This window comes from Delphinus delphis, chromosome 1, assembly GCF_949987515.2.
Source record: "Delphinus delphis chromosome 1, mDelDel1.2, whole genome shotgun sequence".
Classification (NCBI taxonomy): domain Eukaryota; kingdom Metazoa; phylum Chordata; class Mammalia; order Artiodactyla; family Delphinidae; genus Delphinus; species Delphinus delphis.
Window position 1 is genome coordinate 36,603,769 of NC_082683.1, and position 21,679 is coordinate 36,625,447.

Here is a 21,679-nt window from a genome sequence, read left to right on the forward strand (position 1 = left end):
GACTAAATTCTAAATTCTCTGGACTTGAATTTCTAGTACAATTTCTTTCTATCAGTAACATTCTTTTCCACTACATATAATGCCTTTCCAAGTCAGTAATGCATCAGTTCGACATGTGGCAAAGGTGTTGTGCTTTCTCCAAATCCACTGAGGTAGTACGAATTTGGGCCCAGTGGAGTGAAGTCACCAGTACTGTCTGATGACAGAGGGAGAATGCCTCTGTACCTGACCATAGGCTCAGCAGGACTCCTATTCCAAGTGTCTTACACTATCTCACTTTCCAGGACCAAATATGCCTGAAGCCCAACGAAACAGAACACTCTCTTTGCAATCAAGCAAATACTCCCTCCTCTGCTGGAAACAGAGAAAACAGATGGGATGTACATTCCATCATCACTGTCCTTTTCTCTTACAACCAATACCTATAAAAGTAAGAAAACTATAAAACAAGAGGTTTTTGGCTCTCTATATACACAAACGCCTTTTCCAATATAACTTTGGTGACTTCCCAACAGGAACTAGCCCCCACCTTTGGAAATTCAGTTTGAAAAGAAAGACAGGAAGTATTGTATTCTGATATTCAAAAAGTGCTTGAAAATCTGAATCTAATTAACTATCCCACCATCTCACTGAGGCGAGGAGGAGCCATAGGAATAGGGTCATAGGAATGGGAGGAACATTTTTACTGCTCATTTATCCAGCCAGCTGCCCTATTACGGCTATACACCAAAGACCCTGAATCACTGGGGGATAGATTACAAGTTAGAAGAATGGAATGGAGAGAAAAAAATCTGCCAACAATCAAATGTGCAACCTAGTCTTAGGAAACTGGTAGAAGATCTGGCCTTAATGGCCCCAGCATTTACCCAAGGCCTTGAGCTCAATAGGTATGAAGGAAAAATATACCTCCATCTGCTCTTCATTTTCACCTCACCTCTTGGCTGTGTCCACCTTCTTTGATCATATCATGCTCAAACCTTGCTCTCTTTGGCAGGGACCCCTGGGACTATGGTATTTACTAACGGTTCACCACATGGAGCAATAAACTAGTTCCCAGGGAGGGTAAAGAGAAAGCAGGAGACAATTTCCACCTTCTAGCTGTAATTATAGAAACATATGACTCTGGCTTCTAAGAACTTTATGTCTAAACCTGCCAAATCTAATGTTGCATAAACATCAGTGTTTAATGGATGCATAAATGAGTCAGGTCCCTTGTTTCTCATAACAATAGATGACCACAAGTAGTTCTTTCTGCATTCTAAAGGACAAAATCCTTTCCCCTTTGGAATTTTGTCAATCTAGCAATGCAACTCTGCGTTTCTTTTTAGGTCTTATACCTTAAATCTATCCTGCGTACTGCTGTCAGACTACCTTTCCAGAATCCTGAATTATAAATATTATTTCTCTCCTCAAAATATCTTTAATAATTCCCCAGTATTCAAGGCCCTCTATTTTTTTTTTTTTTTTTTTCCTGCGGTACGCGGGCCTCTCACTGTCGTGGCCTCTCCCGTCGCGGAGCACAGGCTCCGGACACGCAGGCTCAGTAGCCATGGCTCACGGGCCGAGCCGCTCCGCGGCATGTGGGATCTTCCCAGACCAGGGCACGAACCCGCGTCCCCTGCATCGGCAGGCGGACTCTCAACCAGTGCGCCACCAGGGAAGCCCGGCCCTCTATTTTTTAAAAAAATTAATTAATTTATTTATTTTTGGCCGCGTTGGGTCTTTGTTGCTGCACGCGGGCTTTCTCTAGTTGTGGTGAGCGGGGGCTACTCTTAGTTGTGGTGCGTGGGCTTCTCATTTGTGTGGCTTCTCTTGTTGCGGAGCACAGGCTCTAGGTGTGTGGGCTTCAGTAGTTGTGGCACATGGGCTCCAGTAGTTGTGGCATGTGGCCTCCAGTAGTTGTGGAACGTGGGCTCAGTAGTTGTGGCTCGTGGGCTCTAGAGTGCAGGCTCAGTAGCTGTGGCGCATGGGCTTAGTAGCTCCGCGGCATGTGGGATCTTCCCGGACCAGGGCTTGAACCCGTGTCCCCTGCACTGGCAGGCGGATTCTTAACCACTGTGCCACCAGTGAAGCCCAAGGCCCTCTATTTGTGTACCAACTTAACTTCCCAGCCTTATCTCCTAGTGCTCTCCAGTAGGGATCTTCCATTTGGGCTAAACTGTTCCTAAACAAGTCTTGCATACCCTGCCTCCACACCTTTGCTCAGAGCATTCTCCCCACATAGGATTCAGCTTCCCATGTCCCTTTCCATATCAGATCCAAATCCATCCTTCAAGTCCAAATTATTCTATTACATTTTCCTGACCACCTCAGCCCCTAGGGTTTGATGCTTCCCCTGAGTTCTTAGAACACTGTTGGCCATAATTGTTCAGAATCTGATATTGTTTGCTATTATTTGTTAGGCTTTTATATGCATAATCTTATATTCCACCAAGGCTAACGAACTCTTTAAATACCAAAACAGTGGTTTAACAAGAGGAGGAAACTAATGAACACTGTGTTCCTGAAAAGTAGAAAGCATAAGCTAACAGAAAAGGCCCAGATCTGTCACTAACTAGATAATGATATGGAATAAACCCTTTTTCCTTTGGTTTTCAGTATCACTATTTGAAATATAGGGGACTGGACCAAATGACCTTCTAGCTGTGACAGTTTATGATTCTAAAATATCTGTAAATAAGATATTTTCAATACATTAAGAGATACCCTTTCATTGCATCTTTATGTTGAGCTCTTCTAAAATATAAAGAAACCCTCCTCTGTTTCCTAAAATTTGATTTTGATAAATGGTTTAGGAGAAAAAAAATCTGTAACAAACCCCTTGCTTCTTTTTTCACAGAAAGAATTCCAGATCCAGTCAGCTATATCCTGACTGCTGTAAGAAACAAGCTGTGTTAACAAGGTCCCATCATAGATACTCTTTATAGAGAGGGAGAGAAAAACAAACAAACAACAACCAAAAAAACCCAACTCTGGTGGGGCTGGTAAACTACAGCCTGCCAGTTGGATGACCCTGCTGCCTGTTTTTGTAGATAAAGTTTTACTGGAACACAGCCATGCTCACCTGTTACGTATCTATGGATGCTTTTGTGCTATAACAGCAGCGTTGAATAAATGCAACAGACACCAGATGGTCTGCAAAGTCTAAAATATTTACTACTTACCCCTTACAGAAAAAGTTTGCCAATCCTTGTTCTCTACCTTAACATTCATCACAGAGTGCCAAAGCCCTAGATTACAGACTCAATCATAGCTGGTCACTAGGTGATTTCCCACTTATTTGTTCAACAAATATTCACTGAGATTTCTTATTACTATCTAATCTTCATTTATTTCCTCATCTGTAAAATGGCATATAATAGTATCTACTTCATAGGGTTATTGTAAAAACGCCTTTAACACAATGCCAGGCACAAAATTTGAAAAGCCGTAGCTGCTATTGTCATCATCATCATCATAATCGTCATCATCATCACCATAATCATCATCTCTACCACCACCACCACCAACACTACCATCACCATCCTTTCCTGATGCTGTAGGAAAAGCAGGTTCTCTCTGATGGCCATGACCACCTAAGTGAAAGGGGAGAATCCTAGCATCTCTGTGGCTTGACTTCATACTTAGGAAAGAGCTATATGTTGACAGCACTCAGACTGCAATCACAAGAATACAGGAAATGTTCTTTTGATATGAAATGGCAGTTGACCCTATAGGCTTCTGACACCAGACATAACAGACACTCAATATCTTTTCCAGAGTTTATCAGGAAGACAAATATGATTTGAATTTATGAACACCTCTCTTGAGGACTTAGAGCTTGCTTGTAGTCCCAAACTCAAACGACATTAAAAAACAATGTGAAATTAAATGAGTCCACTGACTTATCACTACCTTCCAAATCAACCATCTACCCAGATTTGGTAACAAACAAATTTTCTCACTTTTTTGAGAACTATGATTTTTTAAAAAGTCCAACAGCCTGAAATATGTATGTAGCTTTTTCTAATTCAATCCAACAAGCAAATGTTGGATTGAAATGGGTGTCTACTTTTCCCTATTACAGTGTTGGTCATGTCTCTCTAACATGCACAGAAGTTGTCTGAGGAAATAAGTATGCTTTATGTTCTTTTTAGGATCCTTCAAAATTCTGGATAGGAATCCTAAGTGATTCACTGAATCCTAAGTGATTCACAGATGATTTAAAATCAAGTGCCAACATCAACTGATAAATAATGGATAACTCAAATGTGATATATCCACACAATGAAATACTAGTCAACAATAAAAAGGAATGAAGTACTGACATAAGCGCTAACACAGATGAACCTTCAAAACATTAGGCTAAGTGAAAGAAGCCAGTCACAAAAGGTCACATATTGTATGATTACATTTCTATGAAATGTTCAGAATAGGCAAATATATATATATATATACACAGAAAGTAGATTAGTGCTTGCCTAGGGCAGGAGGGGAGAACTGGGGAGAAATTGGGAGTACCTTAATGGGTACCAGGTTTCTTTTGGGGGTAGTAAAAATGCTTTAAAAATGGACTGTGGTGATGGTTGCAAAACTCTGTGAATATATTAAAAACCATGGAATTGCACACTTTAAATGGGTAATTGTATGTTGTGTGAATTATATTTCAATAAAGCTGTTATAAAAAAAGGGAAAATCAAATGCTAGGACTTCTGTCTTCCATCTAAGATTTATAAAGCTGGAAAGAGAGTTGCTCTCATTCTAACAACAACAACAAAGAATAATCTACAAAATCATAACTTTTCTTGAGCTCATCACAGGGCAACCAAGTAGTGAGAAATCTAAGGAAAGATAAGAGACTCCAAGGAGAGATGAGATATCAACACTGGCTCACATATGGCACAGCATGGTAGGAAGACAGGGCTACCATACAAGCAGGTAAGAAGAATTCAGTTAAACCTCTTAAAGTGGGCTTCCCTGGTGGCACAGTGGTTAAGAATCTGCCTGCCAATGCAGAGGACACAGGTTCGAGCCCTGGTCCGGGAAGATCTCACATGCCGCGGAGCAACTAAGCCTGTGCACCACAACTACTGAGCCTGCGCGCCTAGAGCCTGTGCTCCACAACAAGAGAAGTCAAAGCAATGAGAAGCCCGCGCACCACAACGAAGAGTAGCCCCTGCTCGCCGCAACTAGAGAAAAGCCCTCATGCAGCAACGAAGACCTAATGCAACCAAAAATAAAAAAAGAAATAAAATAAATTTATATATAAAAAAATTCTTAACATGTTTCTTCTTTGTTTCTTTTCCCCCTCCCTCCCTTCTCTCTCTCCGCTGCCCCCTTTCTTTTTTAGCTGTGCCACGCATTATGTGGGACCTTAGTTCCCCGACCAGGGATCAAACCTGCGCCCCCTGCATTGGAAGTGCAGAGCCTTAACCACTGGACTGCCAGGGAAGTTCCAATATTTTTAACACATTTCTAAAGGCTGAGTGGTAACTAGCCTGAGAGGATACCATCCCAGAGACCACAGACACATGAGGTATTTGTACTTACTTTTCTCAAAGATACGGAATTGTGTACTACAAAGAGTAAAGTTTACTGTAGGTAAATGATACCTCAATAAACCCAACTTAAAAAAAAAAAAATCTGGGCTTCCCTGGTGGCGCAGTGGTTAAGAGTCCACCTGCCGATGCAGGGGACACGGGTTCGTGCCCCAGTCCGGAGGATCCCACATGCCGCGGAGCGGCTGAGCCCGTGAGCCATGGCTGCTAAGCCTGCGCGTCCGGAGCCTGTGCTCCGCAGTGGGAGAGGCCACAACGGTGAGGCCCGCGTACCGCAAAAAAAAATCTAGTGCCAGGTAATTAGAAACAATCTAAATGCCCAGCAATACTAGATATGGTTAATAAATGATATATATTCATATGACAGATGATTATACAGCTATTGAAAACCATGTTAAAAAACCAAGAAGACTGTGGTAGTCAGGATAATGGCCCCTCAAAGATGTCAACATCCTAATCCCTGGAACCTGTGAACATGTTACCTTATATGGCAAAAGGGAATTTGCAGATGTGATTAAGTTAAGAATCTTGAGATGGGTGGATTATCCTAGATTATCCTGGTGGCCTGGTGGACTCGATGTAATTACAAGGGTCCTTATTAGAGGAAGACAGTCAGCTAAGTACTTTCTAACTGACAAGTCATTTAGTTCTCTAGAATCATCCAGCCCTGAATGCTCAAATGTCAACATATTAGGCCTGACTACAACATCACAAAACTAGTGGGCTGCCATTTGATTTATTTGGTCCTGCAAACATATCTATGGTGTTGGGCAGATGTGCCTCGTTAGCTGGAACCCTCTCCTTCCGCTATGAACATGACCTGTAGCCCCTGGAGAATGAGAATCAGAGTTCCACGCAGCAGTTTCAGGTGCTGGATCCACTTTCATCACTGCTTCCATTTATTCCTAGGGAGCTGGAAAATTCCTTTGCACTCTGATAAACCAAATAACTATCCCTTTATCAAATATTTATAGAGCAGCACTATAGGGCCACAAACTGGTAAATTGAAAGGAGTGTCTAGTACAGTAGTTTTCAACTTTGGTACATTAGAATCACCCAAGGAACTTAAAAAAAACGCTCATCCTATGCCAGACTATTTAAATAAGAATCTCTAGGGTACATCAACATTTTAAAATATGCTCCCCAGGGTTGAGAACTGCTGGCCTTGTGAGAAGGACAGACAAGAAATCAATGCTTACAGGAGTGTGAGGCTGGAAAGACTCTAATTGAATGGATATACATTTTTTGGTACATTCTCAGTCAGGAGTTATAAGAGGCACAAATGATATTAGATACCATTCATCACCGTTTTTATACATGCAGAGGCCTGTGCAACAGGTGCGCTTTCAGAGAAAAAAAACCATCCAGGAAATTTTACTCTACAATTGAAAGAATGATCACTCCAAGAGTGAGTAAGTTTGCTTTATCAGGCAAGGCAAACCACAGGGAAAACCATGTTACTGTGTGTTGAAGACTGGATTCTCTAGAAGTGATGATGAGACAGAATTTAGGGAGCAAGATGTTTATAAGGGATCAACACCTGAGTAAGGAAGGGGAGGAAGCAAGATTGGGTGGAGGAAAAACTGAGATGCAGGCTCTACGAAGCCTTGGCCAATCCAGCAGAGTTCTGAAGCAAGTATTGCCTGTCAGAATGGCCGAGCCTTTACACCTCTTCCTCATTCAGTCACAGGATGCAGGCTGCCCCAGCGAGGGCATGACCTCAGCCAATGTGATGCTGTACAGATGAGATAGATCCTGAAGTTGGTGACAGCTAGAGGCTGTCTGTGGACTACACTCCCTATTGCTAAGTAACAAGTCCTTCCTTCAAGGGGGACCTAGGCAGCTTATCTCAATGTTTATCGTTCGGCACTATAACAATGGACACCATGGGCCAAGAGGTAATTCTTCTTCTCAGGAATTTATTCTAACCCAGGCCTCTCTCTCTCTCTCTAGGAACACAAGAAAGAAAAATTAGGACTATTTGTTGACAATATTTAAACAACAAAAGCCCTTGAAGTTTAGTAAGACCATAGGATGACTGTCCATTGTCCTTATGTTTTGGATTGAACTAGTGGTGTGTCCAAGGTCTCAGCAAAGGCATCCAGCTGAGGCAGGATGCATCCCACATGCAGCCACTGACATTCCCTACTTCAAGGATATGTGGGGAGCAAACTGAAGTTGAAAGGAAAAGAACTATATCCTATTTGAACACCCCTCCTCCTCCCCAGATGTCTTTCAACTTCATTGTTTCTAAGAACCTCTTGATTCAAAGCCTAGAGACTTAGGATTTTATTGGTCATCTATAATTGTATAACAAATTACCTCAAACTCAGAGCCTTAAAATAACAAACATTTGTTATCTCACAGTTTCTGGAATTGGGGAGTGGTTTAGCTTGGTGGTTCTGACTCAGGTTCTCTCATGAGGTTGCAATCAAGCTGTTGGTCAGGACTGCAGTCATCTCAAGGCTCTACTGGAGAAGAATCTGCTTTCAACATGGCTGTTAACAGGTCTCAGAATACCTGCTTCCAAGCTCATTCATATGGTTGCTGGCAGTCCTCAGTTCCTAACCATATGGCTTCTCCATAGCCTACCTGAATGTCCTCATGACATGGTAGCTAGCTTTCCTTTTCCTAGAGCTGTGTCATAACGCAGCAGCTGACTTCCCCAGAGTAAGTGATTCGAGAGAGAGCAAGAGAGCATGAGTGTGCACCAAAGACAGAAGCTGCAGTCTTTTTATAACCTAATTTTGGCAGTGACATCCCATCACTTCTACCACACTCTATTCACTAGCAGCAAGTTCCTAAGTCCAGCTCATGCTCGAGGGGAGTTTTCTTCAGAGGAAATGTATCAAAGAACTTATAAATATATCTTTAAAATTACCACAAAATTAAAACAGAATAGAAAGGTTTGGAGGAGTTCAGTTAGGTTTGTTTTTGCAATCGGGTAAGAAAGAAATAAACAATCCAACAAAAGCCATTAGCCATGTCCACTGCAGAAAGTGCTTTAATTCAGCAAGAGTAAAGACTCTCCCAGCTGCAATACTCCCCAGCAGGCATCTATGCCTACTAAACCAGGAACGCCACTTCCCAAAAGCAAGAGCAAAGTCAAATACAGTAAATCCCCTACACGCAAACGAGTTCCATTCCAAGAGCATAAAGATTTGTCATCTTTATGAAGATGACAAATTCATAAGTCCAATTTGTTCAAGTCCAACAAAGTTAGCCTAGGTACCCAACTAACACAATTGGCTATATAGTACTGTACTGTAATAGGTTTATAATACTTTTTACACAAATAATACATAAAAAACAAAGAAAACTTTTAAAATCTTACAGTACAGTACCTTGAAGAGTACAGTAGTGCAGTACAACAGCTGGTGTACAGGGGCTGGCATCGAGTGAACAGGCAAGAAGTTACTGACTGGAGGAGGGAGAGGAGATGGTGGTGGAGCTGAAGGATCATCAGCAATAGGAGACGGAGGGCAAGCTGCAATTTCAGTCACGCCTGACGTTGATGGAATGCACTTTCGCATCTTTGAAAGTTCGAAACTTGAAGGTTCATATGAAGGGGACTTACTGTACAGAAATATCTTCATTCACTGGACTGTATCTTTAGAAATAACACTACCCTGAATCCTCACTTTAGGTCCTTAGGCTTAATCTCCACGGTAGCACGTTTTTCTTGTTTTTAATACTTTTTAAATTGGAGGGCTTCCCTGGTGGCACAGTGGTTGAGAGTCCGCCTGTCGATGTGGGGGACACAGGTTCGTACCCCGGTCCGGGAGGATCCCACATGCCATGAAGCGGCTGGGTCCGTGAGCCATGGCCGCTGAGCCTGCGTGTCCAGAGCCTGTGCTCCACAATGGGAGAGGCCACAACAGTGAGAGGCCCGCGTACCGCAGGAAAAAAAAAAAAAAATTGGAGGAAAATTTAAAATACAGAAAAGTACAAAGAAAAAAAATAATCATCATCCATACTTTCACCTTCCAGAATTAATTGTTACTGTCTCAGCAGAGATGTTTTATTTGTTTTTTCTGTTTTAACATAAATATCCCATTTGTTTTATGACTACCATGGCTTCTCTATCACTAAATTCTTTATTTTGATCGAATTCTTGGCTGCCTTCGTTGTCAAGAAGTTTTGTTCCCCCCCCCAAGAAGGACTCATAGGTGCCACATTCTTGATTCCTTTCATGTTTGAGAATGTCTTCCCATTATTGCTTTTATATTTGAATGATACCTTCATTATTAATAATATTTGTGAGTTCCACTTTCTTTTTCTGAAAACACAGATTGTGTTCCTCTGGTATGCAATGTAGTGAAGAACTTGGGGATAAACTTAATTTTTACTCTCATGTAAGTGATTAGCTTTTTGTCTCTGGACGCTTAAAGAACTCTTTCTTTATCTAGGGATAAGTTTAGTAAGTTTACTAGGATACAACTGGCCAAATTTTCATAGAACACAATAACAATATACTCTCAAAATCTGTAGATTTTTCACTTGATTCAGAAAATTTTATTATATCTCATTTTTTTTTTTTTTTTTTTTGCGGTACGCGGGCCTCTCACTGTTGTGGCCTCTCCCGTTGCGGAGCACGGGCTCCGGACGCGCAGGCTCAGCGGCCCTAGCTCACGGGCCCAGCTGCTCCGCGGCATGTGGGATCTTCCCGGACCGGGGCACGAACCCGCGTCCCCTGCATCGGCAGGCGGACTCTCAACCACTGCACCACCAGGGAAGCCCTATTATATCTTATTTTTAAAAAATTAAAATTTAAGTTAAATATGCACATAAAGAGGTAAATAGTCTCTCAAGGTTTACAATGAAAAATTTCAGTCTTCCATTCCCTTTCTTTCCTTTTTTCTGACCCCCAGAAGCACACCATTTCAATTCTTTTAGTGAATCCATTCAGTATTCCTACTCATATTTCTAATAACATTCCAATATTGATATTTCTTGGTTTTCCAATTCAGACATTATCTATTGATTTCCCACTATGGAAGATGAGGATTTAGCTTCCTTTCATCACCAGCCTACCCCCACTACATACACCTGTACTTCTTGTATTCTCTACCTTTCTAATATAATTGTTTCATTATTTTGGTTAGTTTAATAATCAATGTTTAGTTATTATGACTTCAGCTTTAGGTATTAGCTATTAACTATGAAAGAGGAAGTTTATCTCTCTTTTCTTCCCTCATACTTCCAAAAGACTAACCTTCCCTCCCATTATTCCAAAGTAATTATATCATAATTTTGGCTAGTCAGTGATTACATTATTATGCATATATAACATTAGTTACACCCGAGCCATTTAGCAACTAATGGTTTTTTTCCTGAACATTTTTTTTCTTTTCTTTTCTTTTTTTTTTTTGGCTGCGCCATGCAGCTTGTTCCCTGACCAGGGATTGAACCTGTGTCCTCTGCAGTGGAAGCTTGGAGTCCTAATCACTGGCCAGCCAGGGAAGTCCCTCCTGCACATTTTTGTTGTTTGCCTTGGCATTACTTGTCTTTTCATTTCTTAGTCTTCTAGATACTTATCAATAATTCAACTTCAAACTAAGTGCTCAAAACTCCTCTCAAAATGTTGACGCACATCAAGTATTCTATCATTTTCATCAGAAGAAATATGAACATTTTGAAGAAAATTTTCTCAAATCTTTCTGACCTATTCCAATCTGGTCTGTTTGCCATCTATCCCAGATACACAGGTGTTATCCTGGAATCTCCCTTCATCATTATCCTAGGGATTCTTTTTCCTATATCCTATGTCTTTCTCTTTCTAAGTGTATGCCAGGGTTTTGGTGTTCTATATCCTCTTGTAGCTTCCTGAAACAGATGCATGGAAAGCAAATGCCTGAAAGGTTCTTACTCTACTCTCATATTTGATAGTTTGACTAGATACAGATTTAAGAATTCTGAAAGCATTCTTCCCTTATTTTATAGTTTCTAGTGTTGCTGTTAAGAAATTGAAAGTTATTTTAATTCCTTTATATATGATATCCCCCCCTCTTCTCTGGAAGCTTGCAGGATTTTCTCTTTGGTATCAGGGTTATAACATTTCACAATGATAACTTGCTATGTTTCTTTTCATGCATTTTGCTGCACACTTTCCTTTCAGTCTAGAAACCCAGCTTCTTTCATTCTGAGAAATGTTTTTTGTAACAGTTCACTGATGATTTCTTCCCTCTTTATTTTCTCTGTTTTTTCCTTCTGGAACTCCTAATATTCAGATATTGGACCTCCTTGGCTGCTCCTTTAATCTTCTTATCATTTCTCTATTTTCCATCAATTTGTTGTTTTATTCTGCTTTGTGAAAAATTTTTCCAAAAAAATGTCCTAACTTTTCTATTAAATTTTTCATTTTAATATCAGCACTACGTGTTCTCTAAATGTTCCTTTTTAAATATAGCATCCTGCTTTTGGGTTCATGAATACAATATTCTCTCATCTCTCAATGAGGACAAGGATTTTAGTGTGCTTTGTTCACTGCTGTGTCCCTAGCTCCTGCAATAGTGGCACTCAGATGCTCAAATATTAATAATAAATGTTACCTTTTTGAAGTTTTTTTCTCTCTGCATAATTTCTGTTTCCTTCAAGTTGATTTTTTTCCTATTATTGTTTTTTTCCCCCGCCTGTTTATTTGTTCTGGCCTCTAAATCTGGTAATCCTTGCTTTTTTTGGGTCCAACTTCTAAGACTGGCACAATAAATATGTGATTGGGAGCACTGAACATGTGGTGGACTTTGTCAACTTTGAAATTCAATGTAGTTAGATCCAGGAAGTATGTTATCTGCTGGGAACTCCCTGATGACTATATATTTAGGTCTCTCCTTTTGGACTCTGCTGCCACAGAGAAGAATCTTCTAATGTGCTTGTTTGACATGTGTAAGCCCGGCTGCTAGTATTTAGGAGCCAAGTGGAAGAAGGAAGCTGAGGACCCCAGAACATACATTCACTTAATCCCCACTTTCCGCATGGTACCTCCAACATCATCTATGCCTGGTGCCCCAATCCAGAGAGCCTCTATTTTACCCTCTTCTGAGAATAAATCTCCAGCCTTTTACTAGAGTGGTGAGGTTTGGGGGAGGAAATCTAAGGATCTACTTTTTAGACAAACTTTGAAGTAATCCTGCTTTTAGCCTCACTACTAGATGTACTTGGTGCTGTTGAATCTTAACTCTTTTGAGAGTTTTATAGTGCAAATCAGCTTGCATCTCAGCTTTCCCCACTTCTGGCTTAGCATTCAGCTTTCTCAGGTATGCTAAATTGTCCTGCTTTTCTGTTTCCCAATTTCTGTTGTTGCTATTTCCTTTTTCATTTTCTTTAGCCTTCTGGATTTACACCCTTCTAAAATCCCTTTACTGTTGTCTTAGTGGGGTTTCAGAAGTCATATTTACCCAGTCCTTACAACTTTATATTAAAATCCTTAAATTAAATTACTTTACCAAGAATCCCTTATATCTTTGAATGCATCTTTTGGTCACATGTTCAGTTCTCTATTTCAGAGACGTTAACTATATTAAATCATCTTTGTCTTTTATTTCTATTAGAGTCTAATTTCAATTATTTTCATTTTCATCTAAATTACTGAATATCTTAAACTTTTCCTCTATGTATATAATTTGATTTTCAGTGGTGTCAGTTCTGCTCTTTGCTATTTTTTAATTAATTAATTCTGTAATTAAGTTATTTGGTCCTCAATTTATTTTCTTAGTTCTATAATATCTTCTTTTATCTCATTTTGTTGTTTTATCATCTCATCACTGAACTCTTATTTATGAAATTCATATTCTACTGAGTTGTTTTGCAGTGGCAGAATTGTATATTTGAAAGGAAATTCTTTCTATTCCACTGAGTTATGTTTTTCTCAGGGCAGGTTTTTGTTATTTTGCAGGGCATTTTTCTTGCTTTCATTTTTGCTATACATTTGCACAGTTGACACACTGATTCTTTTGGTCTTGTTCATGCTTGTTTTATTTATTTTGATATATTATAGATGAATTCTTATCTCTCATCCTCATGTATCTGAGACTGGCTACCATGTGAGTGCTGGTTATTTTGTATTCTGTGTACTTTTCTATGGCTTCAGGGAATGATGTGAGTGGGAGGGATGGAAAGGGTATAGGGAACTCACCAAGGTACTGTAGAGTCATTGTCCAACTATTTCTCTTTCCTGAGATTCTGTTAAATATTCTTGTTTCATTCCACATACGTAAGGGGTTACCCCATTCCTATGGAAGGACAGTCTCCAGCTTCACATTATTTCACCTATTCATTTTTTTAGGATTAGATCTTTTGTTTCTGTTAAAGAGTCAACCTCATTGTTCATTCTCCCTGCTTCATCATTTATTCCCCAGCAGTTGTTCCCATTGCTTCTCAGTCAGAAGAAGATAAATGTACAGATATGTACTCAGTTTGCTTCTTTCCAGATCTGGAGCTATTAGTGAGAATTTGTAGGGTTTCATTAACACATCAGTATGGCTTCTGGGGAGTGGTGATAGGGTGGAGCTGGGAGCCTACTGTTACTCTTTTCTGTTCCTCACCAGAATCTTGTTTCTTTCCTTGGCCACCAATTTTTAAGCTTTATTATGTTTGATTATCTTACTGTGTTTGCTACTGTTGAAATTTCTGCCATTTTTAAAATTAATTTATTTTTCACATTTACTTAGAAACTAGTAGTAGGAAGCTCTGTGATACAATCTGAAGCATCCACTTTAATCCACAAGTGTTTCTATGCAAGGCTCTAATATAGAACTCTTATCCATAGGGGTAATTGGGCCAACTGAAGCTAGAGTTTAATTTCATTTTCATTAAAATATATACTCTGAAATATGTCTCCTACCTCTGTTGTGCTGGATAGCAAAACAAACAAACAAGCAGGAAAAAACCCACCAACCAGTAAGACATTTCTTTTGCAATTTACTCCTCTTACATTCATTTCATCCAGCCTCCAAACATTTATTAAGCATTCCTATGTACTGGCATCAGGCAGTAAAGCTCTGAGTATAGTGGCTTCTGAGCAAGCAGTCAATAAAATGCTGATTGAAGAAAATGTGACGAGGTTGCCTATGTGCAGCCATTAGGATGGCTACTATCAAAAAAATAGAAAATAACAAGCTTTGATGAGGATATGAAGAAATTATATCCTCATCACGGTTGGTGTGATTGTAAAATGGAAAACAGTATGGAGGTTCCTCAAAAAATAAAAAATAGGAACTATCAAATAGTCCAGCAATCCCACCTCTGGATATATATCCAGAAGAATTCAAAGCAGGATCTCAAAGGGATATTTGCACAACCACGTTCACTGCAGCATTATTCACAATAGCCAAGAGGTGGAAGCAACCCAAATGTCCATTGATAGATGAACAGATAGAGAAAATGTGGTGTATACACACAATGGAATTTATGCAGCCTTAAAAGGAAGGAAATTCTGACACATGCTACAATGTGGATAAACCTTGAGGATACTATACTAATTAAGTGAAATAAGCCAGTGACAAAAAGACAAATAGTGCATGATTTCACTTATAAATGATACTTCAAGTAGTCAAATTCAGAAAAACAGAAAGCCAAATGGTGGTTACCAGGGCCTGGGGAGAGCAGATAAGGGAGAGTTGTTGTTTAATGGATACAGAGCTTCAGGTTTGCAAGATGAAAAAGTTCTGGAGATCTGCTTAACAACAATGTCAATATACTTTTAACACTACTGAACTGTACACTTAAATATGGTTAAGGTGGTAAATTTTATGTTGTGTGTTTATCACAATTAAAAAAAAAAAGTAAGTTCTATAACACTGTTGGAAAGACAGTCCTGTTCCCTGTTCTCTCCACAGCTGCTCTGCCCCACTCCTATGCAGGATTTGATTCTACCTTGGCAGCAAAAGACACAGGGAAAAGCTAAGCTTGTGTGGTGAAGAAAAGCCTCCATCCTATCTCATGGGAAAACATTCACATACTTTTGTCAATTTCACACAGTTTAATCTAGTTTTCATTCCCTCTTTCCCATCCACTGGGTGGTTTTATTTTGTTTTAAGACAAGGAGAATTGCCAAAAAGAAAAACCCCAGGGCTTACTTCTGCAGGATGGATCCCTTAATGACCAGCTCTTCATCCAAGTCTGCTTCATTAGCCATGAAGAGCAGCCTCTTTCCTGTGCTGTCCACTCCAATGAAGTCACGCTGCTCCACTGAATCACACACAAAAAAGGAAAATCAAACAAAGCCATTTGCCCCACCTGTATGACTAAGTCAGGGGAGAGGGCACCTGCTCACATTGCTCTTAGAACCAAATACAGGAGTGAGTGCTATGTAACACATACTCACCACAATGTTTAAAACATGGGCAGTCAATTTTTTTTTTGTATTGCTCTAAAGGATATTATTAGGTTAACTGGTGAAGCCTGAATAAAGTCTGTAGATTAAAGTATGGTACCAATGTAATTTTCTGTTTTAAGAGACTGTGGGGTGTGGGAGAAAGATACACATTGATGTATTAAAGGCAAAGGGAATCATATCTGCAAATTATTCTCATAAATAGCTCGGAAAAATAATAATTACATATATAATATATTGTATATTCATTAGATATACATTGAATATATATTATAAGAGGGAAAGTGGGAGAATACTAGAGCAAATGTTAACATTTGGGGAATCTGGGTAAAGGATATCTGCGATCTTTATACTACTCCTGTAACCTTCTGTAAATGTAAAATTTTGTCAAAAATTAAAAGTTAAGGAGGTGATGGATATGTTAATTAGTTTGATGGTGGTATTCATTTCACAACATCTACCTATGATGTCAAAACATCATGTTGTATACCTTAAATACAGAATTTTTATTTGTCAAAAGTAAACAAGTAGGGGACTTCCCTGGTGGCGCAGTGGTTAAGAATCCGCCTGCCAATGCAGGAGACATGGGTTCAAGCCCTGGTCTGGGAAGATCCCACATGCCGTGGAGCAACTAAGCCCATGAGCCACAACTACTAGCCCGAGTGCCACAGCTACTGAAGCCTGTGTGCCTAGAGCCTGTTCTCTGCAACAAGAGAAGCCACCGCAATGAGAGGCCCGCGCACTGCAACTAAGAGTGGCCCCCACTCACTGCAACTAGAGAAAGCCCGCATGCAGCAACGAAGATCCAATGCAGCAAAAAATAAAAATAAATAAATAAATAAAACCTAAACAAGTAAATATCAAAAAATTAACAGTTAAAAAAAAAAATGAGGGCCAGTCAAGATACTGCTTGGCCAAATTAAGTAGATGAACCACAAGCCCACTGCATGGCACAGAAAGAAAGTGCAACTGTTTCAATGTAAGTAATAACCTAGGTTTGCTCACTGTGAAAATGGGAATAGCATTTAAGGACATCCGCATTTAACCAACATTAACTGTATGTCTACTATGCACTAGATTTTGTGCTGTGTATGGGATGTGGAGAGTTCTCTGGTAGACAATGATCTTATAGGATGCCATATTATTGCTGTCTTCTGTGTTATATATTTCTTTCCCCCAACAAGATTACACACTGTTCAATGGCAGACTTATGATTCCTTTAGATCTCCCACAACATCTAGTGAACATTTAATAAAATCTGCTACTAACATCCATACAGTATCTATTTATAGCTTACAAAAACATTTTCTTTTTTTTTTTTTTTGCGGTAAGCGGGCCTCTCACTGTTGTGGCTTCTCCCGTTGTGGAGCACAGGCTCCGGATGCGCAGGCTCAGCGGCCATGGCTCACGGGCCCAGCTGCTCCGCGGCATGTGGGATCTTCCCAGACCGGGGCATGAACCCGTATCCCCTACACTGGCAGGCAGACTCTCAACCAATGCGCCACCAGGGAAGCCCTACAGGAACATTTTCACATAGAGGCAGCATAGCATAAGGATTAAGAAGAGAGCCTCTGAAGCTAGACCACCTGGGTATGAATCCCACTTATTAGTTGTATCTCTTTGAGCAAGATAATAAACTTCCATTCCTCAGTTTCACCTGTAAAATGGGGATAATAGTGCCTACACCTACCTCACAGGATTTTTAGAACTAAATGAGTTAATATTTGTAAAGCTCTATTTAGTGCTATTAACTAAAACATTAAATAAAATGTTTAAGTTTAAAAAATTAAACAAAATACATGCTCTCATTTGATCTTCACAACAATCAAATAAAGCAATGATTTAATACCTATTTGAAAGGGAGAAACTAAAAGTTGAGCTCTAGGAAAAATGGTATCTCTAAAGATGAATTTGTCTACCTCCTATTGACAGACAATGGCTACTATATAACTGAACACGCTTCCCTGTTGGCTGCAGCTGCCTATATACCTAAAACCAAATGCTTTACTCAAGTGTATAATGTGTTTAGCTCAGGTTCTTGAAAGCATCCATTCCTTCAGATGGTCTCTGGTTATCTCATAGGCAGTGTTTTAACCTGAATAGGGAGAAACTATCATAAAAAATTACATGTTGTTTTTTTCTAATTACCAAGATAAGTGAACGCCAAAGAAGGAAGGGTAAATAATGCCAATTTGAAGGTAAGTTTTACAGAGAATTTCAATTGAAACTAAATTTTGCAGAGAATTTCAAATGTCACACAGCAACTCTGACACATATCAATTCATCCATTACATGCAAACTTGAGAATATAACAAAGTCTGCAAAGCTCTGATTATGAGGCAACATTTTAAAAAGAAATAATACAGAGATGTTATTTTTGGATATATTTGGAGTGCTTACCCTATCCAACTCCTTAGGCCCACAAAAAACCTTGAATTACTGAATGTCCTGGGAGCAATAATTTCCAAGTCAATTTTTCAGCTATGTTGCACTTCAGTCACATTTCCCTCACTCTCAGGCCCCCCTCCTTGTATTTGCTTCTTTGTAGTTACCATAGTAACTGGGACCTCAGAATATGATACAAATTATAGAAACTTGGACAGGTTTCTTTCTGTTCTGCTTTAACGAAGTGAATTCCACTTGGAAAGCAGAGCAAGAACATTAGAATGTCCATCCTAAGAGAAAGATTTACACAAATAAGGTTAAGAAGGCAGTTAAAACTATGAACTTCCATCTTAAAAAATTCTGTCATAATCAACTATTCATATATTTTTCCAGTTGTTTTTTACTTCTCTGTCTCCTCTACAGTCATTTACTTATTCATTCGTTCATTCAACTAATAAATATATTTGTGCACCACCCCAGTGACAGGCATTATGTTTAGAAATACTACAGTGAACTGGATACGTTAAAAAATAATTTCCTAGAACTTTTTCCATTTCATATATCCCAAGAGACACGGTGGAACTACAGAGATAATAGTCAATAATTTGTGTCATAAAATCATAGTAGCATTAAACATTTGCACACAGGAATGTCCAGAAAAAAAAGCCCCTTAGTAAACATGTTAATCTGTAATTAAGCAAAATAAACATACTATGTTCTCACTGAAATTGAGAAAGAAGGAAATCTTGGATTTTCTAACAAGCAAGGGATGGTAAGTGAAAATTAATTATCTTTACACAACTGGTTGGTTGAATCCATATTGCGAAACCTGGATACAAAGGGCCAACTATAGTGTCAAGTAGCAGATCACATGCTTTACAAACATCTCATTTTAATTCTCACACAAAAATCCCCAAAGGATTCAGTCTCATTTTACAGCTAAAGAAAATGAAGTTCAGGTCAGTTAGACAATTTGTCCAAGACCACACAGTTTTTGAGTGTTGAAGCCCACCCAGTCTGAACTCCAGAACCTGTGCTTTTAACAACCATGCTACAGCAGTAGCTGTTTAATTTAAAAATCTTGAAAACATTTCTAAACATGAATTAATAGGCAATGGGAATTCCCTGTCCAGTGTTTAGGACTACATGCTTCCATTGCAGGGGGCACGGGTTCAATCCCTGGTCGGGGAACTAAGATCCCACAAGCTGCGTGGTGTGGCAAAAAAAAAAAAGAAAAGAAAAGAAAAAAAAATTAATAGGCAATGTAGTGTCAGTTTGCTAAACTTATATTGCTGAAACTCAGGCTCTTATAATACCCACTCATGAATCTAACTACAGCTCAGACTCAAATTTTTAGGATTTAAACATCTAGGGCTTGAATTTACTTTCTCTTACCTCAGGGGCAATAAGAGCTACCTTTATAGGCAGGCCCTTCAACCCATTCACTAATATCTACTGACTGGTCACCATCAGCCATAACTGAGCCAGACGCTGGGGATAAAGTGAACAAACTGGACATGACCCCTATTCTCACGGAGCTTATAGTCCAGTAGAGGAGAGGGTAAGAGAGTAGCACTGCCATATGTAGGCAAACAAGGGACTATAATTTCATATTAGAGGGTCAAGGAAGACCTCTCTCAGCAAATAACTTGAAGGCTAAGCTGGATTTAGAGTGCATGTGTTGTGGGTAAGGGGAGAGCATTTCTGGTAGAGAACATCATGTGTAAAGCGTTGTAGCAGGAAAAAAACAACAGTCCAAAAAATCCAAACATAAGTTTGATCCTGCCCTCCTCAGTATCTACAGCTCCTACAAATCTGAGAAGGAAGTGGCAACAGGGAGAACGATGGCTCCTGAAACACCTAGCCATTAGGCATTCTCCAATAAGCCAGTAAGAACACAATTTGGGAAACTTGGACCTAAGGGATCTAGACTATTGAACCATATCTGAGAACGAGAGAACTGCAGGCTGTTCTGGCACATAAGAGCAGCCAAGAGGCACGCCAAATACACAATGAGAAATTCAGGATTCTTTTAAAAAAGTGCTTATCACTGAAATGCATAGCATTCCATGGTAAGAATTTAAAACTCATTTAGGTGAAACTTAGCTGTCAAACATAACAAAATATAGATATTGAGGAGTTCAAAATTTCATGTTAAGAATGAAAAATCTATAACACAAATCTGATTATGACATTTTCTTGTTTAAAATTCCTCAAACAACTCCCCACTGTTTTGGGGATAAAGTTCAAACTCTTTAGTCTAATCCCTGTATTCTCTCCAGTACAATTTCCTGCTTCCCTGCCCTCCATACTCACACTATAACCATACAGCAAGTTACCAGTATACATCATACCTTTTCAAAGAGAATAGAAGAGCCAACATAAAGGGACTTCCACTAACCACGCTGTGACAACTTAAGCATCAAAACATTTTTTTTTTCTCATTGAATGGGTATACCATAATTTATTTATTTATTTATTTAATTGGAGTATAATTGCTTTACAATGGTGTGTTAGTTTCTGCTTTATAACAAAGTGAATCAGTTATACATATACATATGTTCCCATATCTCTTCCCTCTTGCGTCTTCCTCCCTCCCACTCTCCCTATCCCACCCCTCCAGGCGGTCACAAAGCACTGAGCTGATCTCCCTGTGCTAAGCATCGAAACATTTAAAAATGAATAGATAGATAATAGTTAGGTAATTTAAAATCAAATTGTGAAAAGCTACACATTTATAATGATACTTAAGAGATAAAGGCTAATATGTAATGTAAAAAGTTATAATACCAAGAAGAGTAACTATAGTAGGGTATTACAATTAAACCTAAAAGTAGGTTTAATTGTATTTAAACAATTAAAAACAATTTTTTTAATCGTTATAAGTAGAGGAGTGTGAAAAAAAGAAAACATTAATATTTGTAAAATATACATATGTTTATAAAGTCTGGGTACACAGTTGTTTTTATCTGTATAGGTAGAAAAGGCTGAATACAGGGAATTGTGAGTAAGCAAACCAGACCTCACAGAAGTAGAAACTATGTCAAGAACAAAAGGACTAATCCACATGAGAAGCATACATAACAACAAGGTAGAAAGAGGATTCAACAATTGATCTGCACCAGTGATTGCTTTAACACAAAAAGCAACTAGAAAGAAGTTTCAATGCTATAATCCAAAATTACAAGTTAACCAAATGCCCTGAAGAAGAGAGCTGAAAGTACAAACTACATTACTCAAATCCTAGGAATGAACATTCCAGGTGGCTCTATTAATAATAGTCAGATACTAATAAGCCATACATAGCTTCTAATAATTGCAACAGACTGCGTCAATATATAATGACAGGACAATGGGTTACATAATTCTGAAAAAAAACCTAAAGAAAAACCTAAAGAACACATCATTCCAGGGAAAAACTCCA

General features: G+C 39.1%; 1 protein-coding gene across 2 annotated transcripts in view; it reads right to left on the bottom strand.

Annotated features, from left to right (window-relative positions):
* EIF2B3 (eukaryotic translation initiation factor 2B subunit gamma) overlaps positions 1–21,679 on the bottom strand; it is a 150,945-nt gene that overhangs the window by 71,311 nt on the left and 57,955 nt on the right. For both annotated transcript variants that reach the window (XM_060021235.1, XM_060021234.1), the window contains exon 5: positions 15,614–15,725. In XM_060021235.1, coding sequence (XP_059877218.1) covers positions 15,614–15,725 — 112 coding nt within the window. The remainder of the gene's footprint in view (positions 1–15,613; positions 15,726–21,679) is intronic.